The sequence below is a fragment of the Aristolochia californica genome, unplaced genomic scaffold, assembly GCF_029961685.1.
Source record: "Aristolochia californica isolate CCGP_79_NKW_82.1479 unplaced genomic scaffold, dmAriCali1.0.hap1 SCAF_15, whole genome shotgun sequence".
Taxonomy (NCBI): Eukaryota; Viridiplantae; Streptophyta; class Magnoliopsida; order Piperales; family Aristolochiaceae; genus Aristolochia; species Aristolochia californica.
This window is the reverse complement of record NW_027181826.1, coordinates 18,736,539-18,753,481: the sequence shown is the minus strand read 5'-3', so window position 1 is coordinate 18,753,481 and position 16,943 is coordinate 18,736,539. Positions and strand designations below refer to the sequence as shown.

At 41.7% G+C, this 16,943-nt stretch overlaps 1 protein-coding gene across 4 annotated transcripts in view; it reads right to left on the bottom strand.

Moving 5' to 3' along the window:
- Positions 1-16,943, bottom strand: part of LOC137951332 (protein SABRE-like) — a 51,793-nt gene that overhangs the window by 8,494 nt on the left and 26,356 nt on the right. For 3 of the 4 annotated variants that reach the window (XM_068797920.1, XM_068797921.1, XM_068797923.1), the window contains exons 8-13: positions 9,955-10,224; positions 7,763-9,865; positions 5,527-7,372; positions 5,213-5,313; positions 4,312-4,668; positions 4,022-4,140 (exon numbers count right to left, since the gene is read on the bottom strand). In XM_068797920.1, the coding sequence (XP_068654021.1) occupies positions 4,022-4,140; positions 4,312-4,668; positions 5,213-5,313; positions 5,527-7,372; positions 7,763-9,865; positions 9,955-10,224 (4,796 nt within the window). Of the gene's footprint in view, positions 1-4,021; positions 4,141-4,311; positions 4,669-5,212; positions 5,314-5,526; positions 7,373-7,762; positions 9,866-9,954; positions 10,225-10,469; positions 10,544-16,943 lie in introns of those variants that run through there. The other variant, XM_068797922.1, reaches the window with a different exon arrangement.

Genomic DNA, 16,943 nt, shown 5'->3' with positions numbered 1-16,943 from the left:
ATGCAGCATTTGTAAAGACCATGATCCCAATCTCAAATTAATAAAAGCAATAGTAGGATTCTTTTTCTTTCTGAAAATGAAAAATATTAAAATATAAAATTATTTTATTCTTTTTTTAATAAGATAGGATATCGAACTCATGATGAGCATTTTTTTACATATTAAGTTTAAGAGACGAAAATTAATCTTTTCATAACACATTGCGGACAAGATGCTAGTGGTAGAAGATACAAGGAGCTCAAACAGGATAATTACATCAAAAGAAGGAACTAAGAAAAGATAGATAAAACTGATCAAACAATAAGAACTGTCCTCAACAATGTGCTGCTAGAAAAACTCTCTTCTCACCCATGAATCAGCATAGTAACTAGTACTCCAAGTACGTCCAAGAAATGGTCAACAAGCAACAAGGATACTCCATCATAGAAGACACAGAGATGCCAGGTGGAGCTTTTTCCCAGAAACTCATATGATGAAACCAACCCATTACCTCTCTACAAGGAGGGGATCAGAGAATTTACATTTTTTATTTTATTAAGTCAGTCAACAGCCAGGTCAATGTTTAGTCCTTTTACATGTTACCAAATGGAACTTCTGAGACAGATAACTAGTAAAATACAAGTTACTGACTTAAGTTACCATTGATAGATTTAACAGACAATATGCATAAATCAGGATGAATAACTTTTGAAGAAGGAAATTTTGAGAATGGTTACAGTACTTCTACCACCTTTTTTTTTTTTTTTTTTTTTTTTATAAAAGTGATAATATATTAACAGAGAAAAATTACAAACTAAAGGGGCCTCCCGTTACAACCATAGCGGGAAGGGAGGTCCCATGTTTAGCAAGCCCGTCGGCCAAAGAATTAGTGAAATGGGGAATATGTGACCAAGTACAAGAAAGGTTGGCAACAATGTCCAAAACACAATGATAAATAGGCCACTGTCCCTGAGGAGGAGCAGAAACAGCGGAGTACCAATGAATAATAACGCTAGAATCTCCTTCGGCAATGAGGGGGCCGTGGAGATGATCTCTGAAAGTGGCTAAACCATGATATAAGGCCCAGAGCTCTGCAGCAGTGGAGTCTGAAACTCCCATCGGCCCTGCGTATGAAAAAAGGATAGTACCCAAGGCATCCCTGATAACTCCTCCAAAGCTAACATGTCCTAGACTACCCCGAGCATTACCATCAAAATTTAGCTTGAAAGTTCCATGGAGGGGGGGGGGGCGGGGGGCATAAAAATAGAATGATAGCTTTTGGAGCTGTCACTCACTTTTTCCAGGGTTTGGTACATGGACTTGCTTCTTTTCCTTATAGAACAGGCATCCAATTTTTTTTCACTCGAGAGAAGCAACTGTTTTTTTCATTCGAGAAAAGAGATACTTTTCCTAGTAACAATTATTTTAACTTTATGCCACCCATTTTTTTGGTCAAGCCATCCCCAACTTAGCACCTATTTTCTTGGTCAAGTCATTTGAGAAATGCAAGCATTCCATAGAAACATAGAGAAGAGAAACATTTTCAAGCAACAATTACTCTAACAATATGGCACATATTTTCTTGGTCAAGTCATCCCTATGTTAGCACCCCATTTTTTAGAAAGACCTCTTTATTAATCAACAAACCTAGGAGGAGAGCCCCCTTACCAAGAGGGATTGGAGGTGACCCCCTCTTCGGCTAAGAAATTAGCTAAGCAATTAGCTGAACGAGGCTGAACAGACCAAGCACAAAGAAGAGAACAAAGATCTGAAATTTCAAAAAAGCAATTCCATAGGCACAAGGAGGTTCCTTCTTGCCGGAGCACCAACAGATGACAATTGAAAAGTCTCCTTGTACATACAGAGAACATTCAAGTTGACCAAAACAATCTCTAAACATCTTCAACCCATGACGAACAACTTGAAGTTCAGAAGTGGCGGAGTTCGTTATGCCTGTGGGCCAGCAAAAGTGGCAAGGATGCACCAGTAAAGTCCCGGAACACACCTCCAAAACCAGAAGGCTTAGGATTACCCAAAGAGGAACCGTTGACATTAAATTTGATGGCTCTCTCAGAAGGTGGAGACCATTCAACCATAACCTTCTGTTTGGGCAAGGAAAGATTAGCAATGGAAGACCCATTATATCTTAAGGAGCTATCACTGATATCTTCAAATTCGTCAAGTGTGAGAAACCATGAGATGATATGAGTAAGGATTCTGTTAGCAATATTTAGCCAAGGAGTGGCTTTTCCTTTAAAAACTCTCACTTTCCTCAAATCAGATATACCATGGAATACATGCAAGGTAAGCCTTCATCGATATTTTACCAAGCTTTGGGAAGGATGTACCCAAACCAATCTCAATGAGATGAGAATCAGTTGTAGGCAAACATATTGACGCTTTGAACATATAGAAAAAATAGCACCATATTCTCCAGGGGTATCGACAATGCATGAAAAGGTGATCAATACTCATCAGCGAGCCAAAATAGATCACATAAGAAAGTATGCGAGGAGGATCCACCTCTGGATATGGAGTCTTTGGTGAGAATTTTGTCATGAAGCAAGCTCCAAACCAGGAATTTTGCCTTACATATCCCAAATAGCCATCGTGCTTTCCTAGCTTGTATGCAGCCCGTGTTGGATGACAAAGAAGCATTAGTTATTAGTAATTTATAGCGTGAGCACACTGAGGATTTACCATCTGACGCATGACACCAGATTAGTTTACCTGGTTGAGAAATCCTGAGAAATAATTGATCAAATTTCAAGAGCAAATTACTAGATAGATGACAAACCTTCTAAGTGGATAATCTAGTGTGGAGTCTTTCAATGACTGGATTCCACAATGATTTATCAAATCTACCCGTGATGGAAGCCCAAAATATGTACTCGGAAGAAGTCATCCCTATGTTAGCACCTATTTTCTTTGCAGAATCTTGTTGTCGGTGGTTCATTTCCACTTGGCTTATCTTGATTGATTCATTCTATTGATTTTGTATATTTACTTGTCCCTATGTTAGCACCTATTTTCTTGGTCAAGTCATCCCTATGTTAGCACCTATTTTCGTGGTCAAGTCATCCTTACGTTAGCAACTTTTTTTTTCGTGGTCATTGTCATCCCTATATTGGCACCTATTCTCTTTGCAAGAATATTGTTGTTGGCGATTCATGTACACTTGGCTTATTTTGATTGATTCATTCTATTGATTTTGTATATTTTTGTTTTTCTAAATGATTGTATTCTTATAATATTCATTTTTTATTTTATTCCAATTTCATTTTTTATGTTTTTTACCTTTTTTTTTTTTTTGAAATAGTGCTAAGTTATATTAAAAGGCTCAAAAGAGCTAGATTACAAAGAAGGAGGGGGGGGGATTTTTTTTACTTAATTTTTATTGCAATAAACCTTTCACAATATTAAAAAAAACTTTTTCATGGCCTTTTCTGCCTTTCTTTTGGATTTTATTGTAATTTTGGTCATGTTAGATCTTTATTGCATCCCTTTCTTCCTTCTCTCTTTTCAGTAAAATTCCAAAAACATTTTTAAAAAGATCATCCCCCTGCTAACTAGTGTACCATTTTGGGTTTCTTATTCACTTTGGATGTCATGAGGGATTGTCAAACAATGTATTTAGACTTCTGAAATATATAGGACAATTATAAAGTACAACCGCAAAAATAGATAGTCCAAGAACCTGAACAGAAACCTTTACTTATAAAAACAATCAGTAGTGCATGGAAAAGGAAAATAGAAAATTAGTAAAATCCATGATGAACAGTCACCCCCTGCCCTAGTGAGACTTGAAAACCTAAGACCTCACACTACAAACCCTCTCCCATGTGACCGATTGAGCCAAAGGCCCAAGTCATGGTTACCACAAAAAATTGAAAGAAAACATTAAAACTTCACTAAACTGATCCAATAACCTTTTTTTTTCTGAATTATGAAGTTATTCCCTAAAATTTAAATAATGATGAAAGATATAACAGGAGGGGAGAAAAAGATAAAGAAGTAAATCAATAAAGACTAGTATTCTCACTTGGGAAGCCTTGCAAAGAGAAGGTTACTCAATATATCCACCATAACTTGAAACTGACGTGAAGTCATAGTGGCTGTGATATTGGGGGAATTAAAAGTAAGCTCCTTCAATGGCTTGACCTGAAACACCACCAGAACCATATTCTCTGTGATTTATCTGGGTGCGATAAAATAAAAGCACATGGAATATAACAGCATATAATCTCAGGTTAGAGTGGAGGAGGAGCTCATGACAATATGCCATAAAAATTCTGCAAATTAACGGACATTATGAGTAATTTTCACTTCTACCTTAAGCTCTGCTGTGCCTCCTTTATGCCTTGTGTAGCGGAAGTACATAGTACAAGGCATAAAGACTCTTTCAAGTAAAGCACCAGTGCGCTTCACTTTTGGGGAACTTCTAAGAATTTTTGGAAGCCATTGCAGTCCAGCTCCAGGATCCACATCTGTCGGAGCAACATGAGCCTGCACATGCTCCAACATAACAGATAACTCTACTCGCTTCCATGTCATCTCTGGTTCAGTCTCAGGAATCCGAATGCTTCCCGTACCAAGGGCTTGTTCAATCATCTCATATCCAACATGAAGGACTGAATGAAATGATCGAGCTAAGACACGGCCACTAGCAGCAGCAAGCAGAAACCTACCCTGATACAGAAACAGAATCTTAACTAAAAGGAAAAGAGCCCACCATGTTCCTTCATCACTGGATTGCAAATTCCCAATCTTAGACTCAAGGCATCATCAACTAAGATGTACTCTACATCAATTTAAAGAAGGTTAAGATAAAATAAATAAATTAATAATCAATTTAACACAGTAGTTGTTGAGATTAAGCTCCATCTTCAAACAATAGATGGTTCTCTTTCTCATGACAATAAACATATGGCTGTTCAAGTTAAGGTCATAACACCTTATGGCTGCAAGGACGGACAAGCTGCAAGAACACTTATATGGAAAGGTTTTATACTATCATCAGATGCAGCGTCATTCAAATGACATGTTACAGGAAGAAAAGAGTAGGACAGAATCAAGGAACCAAATCAAACATAGAAGTAAAAGCTCCCAGTATAATTGCAAAAAGAATTCCAAGCAAACACATCATAAGGAGTCACAATACCGTTGAAAAAACTATCTTGAAGCTTGACAGAGAGACATAAGAACATGTTCAACAATTGAGCATAAGACTTACATTAGCCTCTTCTGAATGGAGGTTGAATTGAGGTTGAATAACATTCACCATAAAATGTCGTGTTCCTTCCTCCTCCGAGTTATCAATTTTCCCATGCTTCTCTGATAGACAAGCAAAATAAATGCTCCTTAACTATTGATTCAGTAAACCAAACCTAGTCAGCTTTAGAAAAGAACAAGTATTTTCAAGTTAAGGTACACAAACAGAAAGAAATGCTGAAAGACTTTAGCAAAGTAGAAATCACAAATCAAAACGCAAGATAACCACAAGACCCATTTAAAAGATGTCATCCTCAAAATAGTAACTCGACATACCAACCAGGCCCGAGGATGACTCTGCTTTAAGTGAAGCAAAAGGGGATGCATGTGAACCCACAGTGTCCACATGTAGTGGCAAAGAGAGACTCGATCCTTGATTTGCTGAAAGTGAAGGCTTAGAATTATCTTCATGAGGCATTTTGGTACCACCAAGTATCTGCTGCTCTTCAAGCAACTTCCTCTGAGCATATTGCCGAGAGGGAGAAGACTTCGGAGGTTCAAATGCTTTAGATATCCCACCAACCCAAGCCCAAACAGCATCTCTATTTTTTAGGGTCCACAAGAGCTTCAGCCCATAGACAAAAACCCGTTGACAATTATCAGCAATTACAACATTAAACCCATCATCATCACTTGGATCAGATCGTGTGTGGTCGCTCTCACTCCCATTCTCAAACTCAGACCTAACATATGTCATCTCAAGATTTTTTCTTCCTGCTTCCTGCCATGCCAATAACTTTGTTGGGTCTGCCTTTGGTGTCTGCTTTCTTATTGTAAAATAGTCAGAAGACAAAAGAAATCCATCATCATGACCAGCGATATAACTGCATTTCTCAGTATTAACTTTATCAGTTGATAAAGCTTGGGATGTTCGCTTTGTTGCTTGAACGTCAAGAACCACACATGTTTTATTCTCTTTATTTAGATGAGCTTTGAGCATGTGGAGGTCAAGGCCCTGGTATACAAGATCAAGAGGGTCCCTTCTGCAGTCAAAAGTATATTTCTGTCTACCACGACTGTAGCAAACTTCATATTTCAGCTTTGTTGTTCTAAATGTCAATCCTCCAGCAGGATCATCTTTTCTCAAAGGCATATGTTTTAGACAAGCAGGCATTGAATCAAACCGTAGAAAAAGTTCTGTCATTACTTTGTCTAGAGACAAGTTGCCTGAGCGTGGAATCCTGGGAACCCCAAATCGTGGCCATCTGGAAAATGAGCGCAACTTATGAGGAGGATTATAATACAAGTTCCACCACCTAAACACCCAAGCTAGATCGTGGGCTCCAAAGCTTAAGGTTGGTGTTCCAACTGAAACCGGCTCTGATTTGTCCCCCTTACCATGAATAGGAGGCCCATTGGTAACTGAAATTGCTGAGTCTTCTTTCTCACAGGGAGGAAGAGAAGGTCTCAAGGAGAAGTTAAATCTAAGAGAGAGAGAAGTAGATCTGAATGGATCCAGAACTTTTTCACGCGGCTTCCCTTCCTTAGGAACAGAATGCAAATAATGATCAAGGGGATTTCCAGAGTCACATTCCCAGTTCATAGAGACCTCAACACAAAAGGCTGGAGTATCAGCAAAAGGGACCGAAGCAACAACTGGAATTTTTAAACTACAGCTGTTAATTAAACTCTCCAAACTACTGACAAAAACCTTAAAATCCTTTGCAGAAAGAGTTACACAACCATCAGATTGTTGGATGTCCATGTAACCAGAAACTAGTTGAACTTTGTCCAAGGTTTCATAAGGGTTAGTTGTAGCAAGCAAATACCATGTCGTCTCATTGAATGACAGGCCAATTTTTCCATGAATGTAATACCTCATATCATCCCACCATGGCAAGCTTTTCTCCTTTTTGGGCTGATTAAGAGTCGTCAAAGCATCAGGACCATTTCTGCTGCCAAGATTGGCCCTGCGAAGAGCCACAGTGAAAGCATAACTGATATCTGCAAGAACTGGTTCATAACCTACTCCAAATGACACTTCTGCTTTCTGGAAAGAAATTGGGAGATCAGTATAGGTCTTCAAAGCTGGAGTTGTACCACTCGCTGAACGAAGCACACGAACTCTCCGCCATTTTCCAATAAAGACATCTTGTTGAATTTGGGGTTGGAAAAATGTTGCCTGCAAATTAGGACAATGTTAAGAGGCCCTTATTAGTTTAAGTGTACATGTGTTTGAGAGAGACATGAAGAGAGAGATAGAGAAGTGTGTCCATAGCAGGGGTGGGCATCTTCCTATCAGATACTGTGCTGGGACTTAAAACTGGGTATATATAAGCCATTTTCATGTATGGTAATATCCTGTCTCAGGCTAAAAACTTATTATAAATTAAAAAATGGACAGCATATTCAGTAAATCGTATCAGCATCTCCAAAATCCAAGTATCGAGTGATACGCAAGACATTATCACTGAAATACCCACCCTCGGCCCATAGAAACAAATCAAAGATAAATGAATAAGTTATATACAGTAGCATGCAACAAATACTATTTAATAATAAACAAAATTACCTGCTGTGCTAGGACAACACAACCTTCACATTTACCGACTGTTGCAGAAAAAATTGGAAACATATAATCTCGTATTTGGACAACCAGTGATCCTGTAGTCAAACCAATATTCCTCCCAAGAAGACGTGAAAATGGAATGTCATTCGTAGCAGCTACAGGATCATGCTTCCTTATAAACTCTATCATTCCATCATCACCACCTTCTATTTTCACCAATGTCAGATCCAACTCTGTCGCACAAATAGAAAGAAGAGAAGTTCTTGTCGAACTTAGCTTAAAACCTGCCTGAAAACCAGCCTTACATGCACCAGAACCCTCAGATGGCACTAATCTCTGACAGGCCTTGTAATAGGATTGAAATGCCTGTTTGTAAATTTCATCACGAAGGTTTTGAATGGCTGACCTATCATTCACATCTATCTCACACCCATTGTAATTATTCTTCCTCTCACATGAAGTCTCATTCAATTCTGAACCAGCACCTGTGCCTTCAGAAATAACCTCATCAAGAAATTTCAACCGAACCTCTGATTCACATATCTCATTTTTCAGAAGATGATAATGTTCATCAAGCCAACCTTGTAAAGGCTCTTCCTCAATATCAGCAGTTAATTTTCTTAAGTTGAATTTGACACATCCAAGTTTAGAGAACTTAGGCTTTGACTTTTCTGTACTTTCTTTCTTTGTAGGATAAATTAGATCACTTTTGGCAGAAGTAATTAGCTTCAAACCTCGTAATGTATCTTCTACTGCATCCTCGATGGCACGTAACTGCAGTCTGTAAGGCATGAATATATGGACATCGAGACCTCGAATAACCCAATCCCAGGTAGTCACAGCAGGTACTTTTACCTCTGATGAAAAATTCGAAGCAGATACATTAGGAATGCGTGAAATTTGCATGCGGCTGCTTCGGAATACTCTTGCTTCATTAAAACTAAGGATGAGGCCTTCAAGTAAGACGCCTATCCTCGCATTTTCAGAAAAGATGGACTGAACTTGAAGCATCATCTCAACTCCATCAGCAAGTTCTGCCGAAACTCTCAGCATCTCAATGTCAATGGCAAAAACAGATTCCTTCTTCTTGTGTTGTTTGTCAGGACGTACTGGCTCTATAGGACCTTCTCTGTCCTGCTCTAAGTCTTCTTTCATTTCATCACTAGGTCCTGATTGCAGCCTCTGACTGTGAACAAAAGCTTTCAAACGAATAACTAACTCATATAGTGAGATATGTACATCAGGCTCCCACCTGACAGCAATATCTGTTGCACTGAACAGGGAACAAACTGCAATCTCATTATGCCCACCAGATCGGCGGACAAATCTGGCATTTTGCATGTCAAACAAGGTCACTTTGTCATTAGGTTCACAATCTTGTGAATATTCCTGGTAGATGCATCTAGCTCTTTCAAGATCCATCTGTGTGGAGTGTTTGTCCCTATTCATAGATATGCTGAAATGAAAGATGTCGAGAGAGGTCGAGTACCTGCGACTGTGGGGCCCATCAGATGTAGTAGATGCAATATTGGCGCTTCGTGGAGTACCATCAGCAGAGAGACCTATAACGATCTGACCACCCTGTGATCCATAATTCACCTTCTTAGGATCAAGGATGACTGCATTTTCCACACCCACATCACCATAAAAAATTACAGAACAACGTTCAAGATTAAATCTCAGAATGCAAGTACCCTTGGAAGATTTGCCAGGGTGACCTCCACCAGTGTTACTAGTTGTTCTCTTTCCAGGAGAAAGACTCTTCAGAAGAGGTTTAAAAGAAACCATTGTTGACAGAAGGGATTCAACTCGCTGGAAACTAAGATACACACTCATACCAGTAACATCAACAAAGAAAACCAACTTCCACCTATTTGGGTCACTTTTCCCTTCAGGAGAATCCATTTCTTTGTGGCCCCAATCAAGACTAACCCGTGCTACATGCACCAAGGAACCAGAGTTTGTTTCTACACCAAATAGGCTTTCCCTCAAGCACTCCTGGTTATCATCAGCCATCTGCAAATGCAACTCACCTAGTTCCATATGGACTTGAATCCCTCTGCTTGCTATGTTGTTTGCAAACAAATGGGAAGATTGAGAACAACCCTAGACCATAAAATACAAATTATGGTCAAGCATGATAACTTATTAAATAAAAAATTATAAACAATATGGAGAAAAGAAAAAAAACTTACATGGTACAAGGGCAAACCATTTAAATTGTACAGCACGATAGTCATCTCAGGGGCAGAAAGAGTACATGTCCACATGATGGCTTTTCTGTCTGTAACATCAGCACGTTCAGTATTATCAGGTCGATCATGGTTGGCATGGTTCTCATGAAGTACCATTCTTTTCTTTTTTGACATGTGGAGATGCATCCATGGCTTTAATCTGCTCATAATAATATTGCACTGAGTCCCCCCAAGCTTGATATCAATCTCAGCTCTGATAGGTGATGTCAGCTGAAAGCAGATTCATCTCAAATTAATTATACAATCAACAAATGGGTAATAAATGTCAAATGCATCTACGAGAATCAAAATAGTATCTTATTAATTTTTCTTCACCTTTCAATGAACAATGAGGAGAATTTTATTAATCAACAAGAAGGAAAAGAATACAAAGGCCGAAAAATGCAAAGAAAAGAAAGCAAAATATATAAAATGCGAAAATTTCAATGGAGTGGAGATAAAGAGACAGGAACCACCAGAATCATGGCAGTCCATAACAACCACAAAGTCCTCCCCCACCATGAGATAAGACCTGAGGCATCTCCACAAACATCTGATGACTTTGGAGTAGGCCAAGAATCCAGTGCCCATTGAACACATGCCAGGACAGGGCTTCAACACCAGGGGCAGATCTGATGCTTGCGGGTGACTTCAACGTTACCCGTTTCTGCCATGAGAAATCTCCGGCCTCCCGGAGAATTACCACCTCTATGAAGCTATTTGCTGACTTTATTGGCGGCTGGGACCTAGACGAGATTACCCTATCTGGGAAGACCTTCACTTGGTCAAATGGTAGACAACCCCCCGTCCTCTCCAAGCTTGACCGCTTCTTAGCCAACAATGACTAGCTCCAGCTATACAGCAATGTCACAGGCAAAGTTCTCAATCGGGTTGTTTCTGATCATTGGCTGATTATGGTTGATACCCACTTCGGCAATTGCCCCCCCTACCCTTCTGATTCAACAATGCTTGGATGGCGGATCCCTCTTTTGACCCTCTATCCAGACCTCAGGAAGAGGATGGTCGTTGCTGGCCCGAACTGTTGGACCTTCCCAGCCAAGCCGTTGTTGCGGTCCTGGGCCTCTACGAGAAAGGCCTCTTCCTCAGCTGAGAGAGCCTCTGCCCTTGCTCAGATTGCTACTCTAGACTCTGAGGAGGAATCTAGAAGCCTCTCTTCCCCCAAAGTAGCTAAAAGGTATGCCCTCCAAGGGCAAATGCAGTCCTTCACACACTGCGAACTCGTGCATTGGAAGCAGCGTGCAAGATTTAAGTCGATTACTGATGGAGATGTCAATACTAAATTCTTCCATGCAGTCGTCTCTGCGCGAAGAAGAGCCAACCGCATCACCATGCCCAATGTTAATGGTGAGATTACCTCGGATCGATCCCTTATTTCATACTCACTGGTGATTTTTTTTGTAGATCTATATTCTGATTGCCAGCCAGTTTGCCCTTTCTTCGAAAGGGTTCAATTCCAGGTTATTCCTTCAGCTGCAGCTAGTCTCATCGAGCTCCCTTTCTCTAGTAGGGAAATTGAAAAAGCAGCCCTGGGTCTTCCTCTGGATCGCACTCAGGACCCAGACGGTTTCAATGGGGAATTCTATCGCCGATGCTGGCCCCTCATCAGAGATGATATTGCCTGAATGGTTCGCTCATTTTATCAGCATGGCATCAGATTTAGGAGCATTGGAGCTTCGTTTATTGCCCTCATCCCTCAAAAAGAAGGGGCAGGCCTTCCATCCGACTTTCGGCCTATCAGTCTCACCACCAATGCCTACAAGGTGATTGCGCTCTTCCTTGCCAATCGCCTCAGGGCGATTTTCCCTCTCGTCATTCATCATGGCTAGAGTTCTTTTATTAAGGGAAGAAACATATTATATTCGGCCATGGCATGAGCTCATCCACCATTTTAAGGCTTTAAAGCTCCCTAGATTTATCCTCAAGCTTGATTTCAAGAAAGGCTTCGATAGAGTTAATTAGAAGCTTCTAGATAACCTCCTAGGGAAGATGGGATTCGGGAAAAAATGGCGCTTCTGGATTCAAAGTTGCATCTCCTCTATGAGCTACTCCATTCTTCTCAACGGAATGGTATTTGGGTATTTCAAGGGATCCAGGGGTATTAGACATGGAGACCCCCTTTCCCCCTTGCTCTTCAATGTGGTAGCAGAATATCTATCCTCCTTGATTTATTCGGCCAAGAACTTGGGATGGCTCCTCCCCACGACGAACTGCACAACCTTTTGTTTTTTTTTTAAATGATGCTGATTTTTATTAAAACAAAAATTCAAAAGAGCGATTTACAAAGGAGGTAAGCCTTCCCAAACAATTAGAGATTGCTGGGAAGTTCCAAATTGCCAATTTATCAGCCAAAGAGTTGGCTGATCAAGGAATGAGATTCCAATTACAATCAATAGAAGATACAATGTCAGCAATACTATCCATGATGAACCAGTAGTGCCAAGGGGGGGAGTTGTCTTTGGAACACCAACAAATAACAGTCTTCGAGTCGCCTTCAATGATTAACTTGCCATGGGGACGATCCCTAAAGATTTGGAGGCCGAACAACAGAGCACTAACTTCAGCAGTATTAGAATCGGCAATGCCCACCGGACTAGTATAAGAAAGAATAGGATCACCATTGTGACCTCTGAACACACAACTTGCTCCAGCCGGCCTAGGACAACCAATAACACTACCATCAAAATTTAGCTTAATGCAGTCGCAAGGGGGAGGATTCCAAATGACCATCCTTGGAGTTCTGCAGGGCCAGACATATGGGCGATCAAACTCCAATTTTCCCAAAGGAAACACGCGATAGAACGGCAAATTCCTTCCTTGTATGAAGCCAGCTTAAGATGAGGCCCATAACATGAGAAGTCGTGTTGTCCAGAGTGCAAGCTTTGGAGTTGAATCTTCAGTTGTTCTGCTCGAGCCAAATGCACCACAGAATATACGCAAGACAAGCCGAAAGTATTAACTTGCCCAACTGAGGAAGGTGAATCCCTCAAACCATCTCAAAGGTGCCAAAGAGGTCCTAATGTAGCCCCACTTGGAGCCCAATCTTTTGAAAAATCTTCATCTAGACTTGCCGCGAGAATCCACAGTGTAAGAGGACATGCTGGACTGTCTCATCGCACTCACCGCAAAGGGGACAAGAAAGATCAGGGGCGGTGAAGCCTCTTCTATGAAGGTTGATCGAAGTAACAATTTGTTCTCTCATGGTCGACCACACGAAAAATTTGATTTTGCTTGGAGCTAAGAGTTTCCAAGCCAGATTCGCCTTGTGCTCATGAATACTGTAGTCTTGCTTTCTGATATGGGAGTAAGCAGAAGTAACAATGAATCGGCCATTATTGTTGGGCTTCCAAATCAGCTTATCAATTGAATGATCATGGATAATAGTACTGCTGAGTCTAGTAAGGAGAGAGCAAAAAGCCAACGATTCTTTATAATTTAGTCCCCGGCGGAACTGGAGACTCCATGACTAATCACTCCATGAACCAACCACAGAACAAGAGTGGTCGCTAGCCACCCTACGCAGCCGCGGGAAGTCCTCCGAGAGCGATCAAGGGCCACACCATTCATCCGACCAGAAGAGAAGGGTTTTTCCATTGCCTGTGTGAAACGAGGTAGCATCTTCGAATACTAGAAGGAGCTTGAAAATTGATTTCCATATCGGGGAAAGGAGGCGAGCAACGCCACCCTCTCTCCACCAAGTACCCGAAAACAAAAGGTAGAATTTCACCAAATTCCTCCATAAACTGTTATGCTTGTTGTTGAAGTTCCAAATCTATGTGAGCATAAGAACTTTGTTCATTCCTCTTATAGGTCGGATGGCCAATCCTTCCAACTAACCAAATGGTATCTGAAGGTGTCTTCTGAACCTCTCCAAAGAAATCACCAATGGATGGCAACGATTTTGGAGCAAACGGAGGCCGGACAGTGCATGAATAATAACAGATAATTTGGCAGCCAAGCTAGACTAGACTTGAGAAGAGTGAGACACCCCGCTGTAGATAAGAGTTTACCCCTCCCAAGTGGCTAACCTCTTTTCAAATTTATCAATGAGGGGGGACCATAATGATGCCGAAGGCTGAGAATCAAAAAGTGGGATCCCAAGATATGTAGCTGGCATATTTCCCACAGAGCATCCCATCCCAAGTAGTCCGCCATATCCTGAAGCCCAACTGGATCAATGTGGTAGCCAAGAAGAGTGATTTTTCCCCAGTTTATGTTCTAACTGGAAGCCAATTCAAATAATCCCAGAACAACACGTAGTTTTCTGATCTGATCTACAGTACCAACCCCGAAGCAAATAGTATCATCCGCAAACTGGAGAATCGGAACATCAAAGGTTGTGCAATTTGTTGTGGGGAGGAGCCATCCCATGTTCTTGGCCGAGTAGATCAAGGAGGATAGATATTCTGCTACCACGTTGCAGAGCAGGGGGGAGAGGGAGTCTCCTTATCTGATTCCCCTGGTTCCCTTAAAATACCCACAAACTGTTACGTTGAGAAGGACAGAGTAGCTTGCAGAGGAGATGCAACTTTGGATCCAGAATCACCATTTTCCCCGAATACCATCTTTCCCAGGAGGGTGTCCAGAAACTTCCAGTTAACTCTGTCAAATGTTTTTCCAAAGTCAAGCTTGAGGATGAATTTGGGGAGCTTGCGGACCTTGAAATGATGACTAAGTTCATGACATGCCATGGCCGAATCAAGAATGTTTCTTCCCTTAATAAAAGCACTCTGGGATTGTGAATGGCAATAGGGTCGGCTAGCAAGGATGCGCGCAATCACCTTATATGCACAAGAGGTGAGACTGATTGGCCGGAAGTCGGATGGGAGCTCTGCCTCATCTTTTTTAGGGATGAGGGCGATGAAAAGGGCTCCAATACTCCTATATCTGATGTCATGCTGATAAAAGGAGTGGGCCATGAAGGGCCAGTAACGGCGATAAAATTCCCACTTAAATCCATCCGGGCCTAAAGCGCGATCCAGAGGAAGACCAAGGGCTGCAATTTCGATTGCCCGACTAGAGAAGGGGAGCTCGATGAGGCTAGTTGCGGCTGATGGAATAACTTAGAGGTTAACCCTTTGGAAGAAGGGGCGGATTGGCTGGTGATCAAAGTATAAATCTGCAAAAAAATTCACCAGTGAGTCAGAAATAAGGGTTCGGTCCGAGGTTGTCTCATCGTTGACGCTGAGCATGGCGATGCGGTTGGCCCTTCTTTGTGCAGAGGTGACTACATGGAAGAATTTAGTATTAGCATCCCCATCGGAAAGCATTTGAATCTTGCATGTTGCTTCCAATGCACTAACTCGTTGTGGGCGAAGGACTGCAATTGCCCTTGAAGGGCATACCTCTGAGAGACTTACGGAGAAGATAGATTCCTCCTCAGAGTCGAGAGCAGCTATCTAAGCAAAGGCATTGGCTCTAACAGCCGAGGAAGACGCCTTCTTTTCGGAGGCCCAGAACATCTTGAGTTTGATTGGGAAGGTTCACCCACTTGGGCCAACAACGGTCATATTCTCCCAAAAGGAGTTTGCGGATGATAACATCTGTTTTGGGGTTGGCACTATGGATCAAATCAGGAAGCTGCGTGCTGTTTTGGGATTATTTGAATTAGCTTCTGGTTAGAACATTAATTGGAAGAAAACCACTCTCCTTGGCTATCACATCGACTCATATGTGCTTCAGGGTATGGCAGACTATTGGGGTGCTCATTGGGGAATTTGCCAATTATTATCTAGGGCTACCACTTTTTGACTTTCGGCCTTCGGCAATGCTATGGTCCCCCCTTGTTGAGAAATTTGAGAAGAGACTAGCTACTTGGTAGGGCAAGTTTTTATCTACAGTGGGGAGACTCACTCTCCTCAAGTCTTGTTTGGCAGGACTGCCAAACTATTAGTTATCTTTCATGCACTGTCTGGCCTCCGTTTGCTATAGGATTGACGCCGTCCGTCCGCGTTTTCTCTGAAGTGGTTCTAAATACACCTTCAGATATCATTTGGAGAGTTGGAAGGATATTTGCATGCCCCGCAATCGGGGTGGTTTAGGCATCTAGCCTACGAAGGAGATGAATAATGTCCTTATGCTCAAATGGATTTGGAACTTCAACGTCAAGCATAATAGCCTATGGAGAGATATGGTCAGGTTTTACCTTCAGTTTTCAGGTGCCTGGTGGAGGGAGGGTGGCATCACGCGCCTCTTATCCCAATCTGGTAATCAATTCAAAAGTTTCTCCCAGTATTCAGAGATGCGACTTCTATTCACAGACAATGGTAGGACCCTCCTTTTTTGGTCGGATGAATGGTGCGGCCCCCGCCCCCTCTCAGAGAACTTCCCGGAGCTTTCTAGGGTGGTGAGGGACCTCTCTTGCTCAATGGCCGATTCTTGGAGAGACCGTTCATGGAGTCTCACATTTCTTCGGGGATTAAATGATGAGGAAACTTCGAAGTTTTGCTCTCTCCTCTCTAGACTCAGCAACATTACTATCCATGAGCATGCAGTTGATAAACTGACATGGAAGCCCAGTATTAATGGCCGATTCACAATTGCATCCGCCTACTCTCATATTAGAAAGCAAGATTACATCATGCATGAGCACAAGGCAAACTTGTCATGGAAGCTCTCAGCGCCAAGTAAAATCAAATTTTTCGTGTGGACGGCCATCAGGGAACAGACCCTCACCTCTGACAATCTCCACGATAGAGGCTACATAGCCCCCGATTGTACGTGTCCCCTTTGTGGTGTGTGCAATGAGACAGTCCAACATGTTTTTTTACATGGTGATTTCTCTTGGCAAGTCTGGATGAAGATTCTTCAGAAGATTGGGCTCCAACTGGGGCTACATCAGGACCTCTTTCGTACCTATGAGATGATTATGGGGACCTGCCTTCCTAGGTTGGGCAAGTTAATTCTCTTGGCATGCCTCACGCATGTCCCTT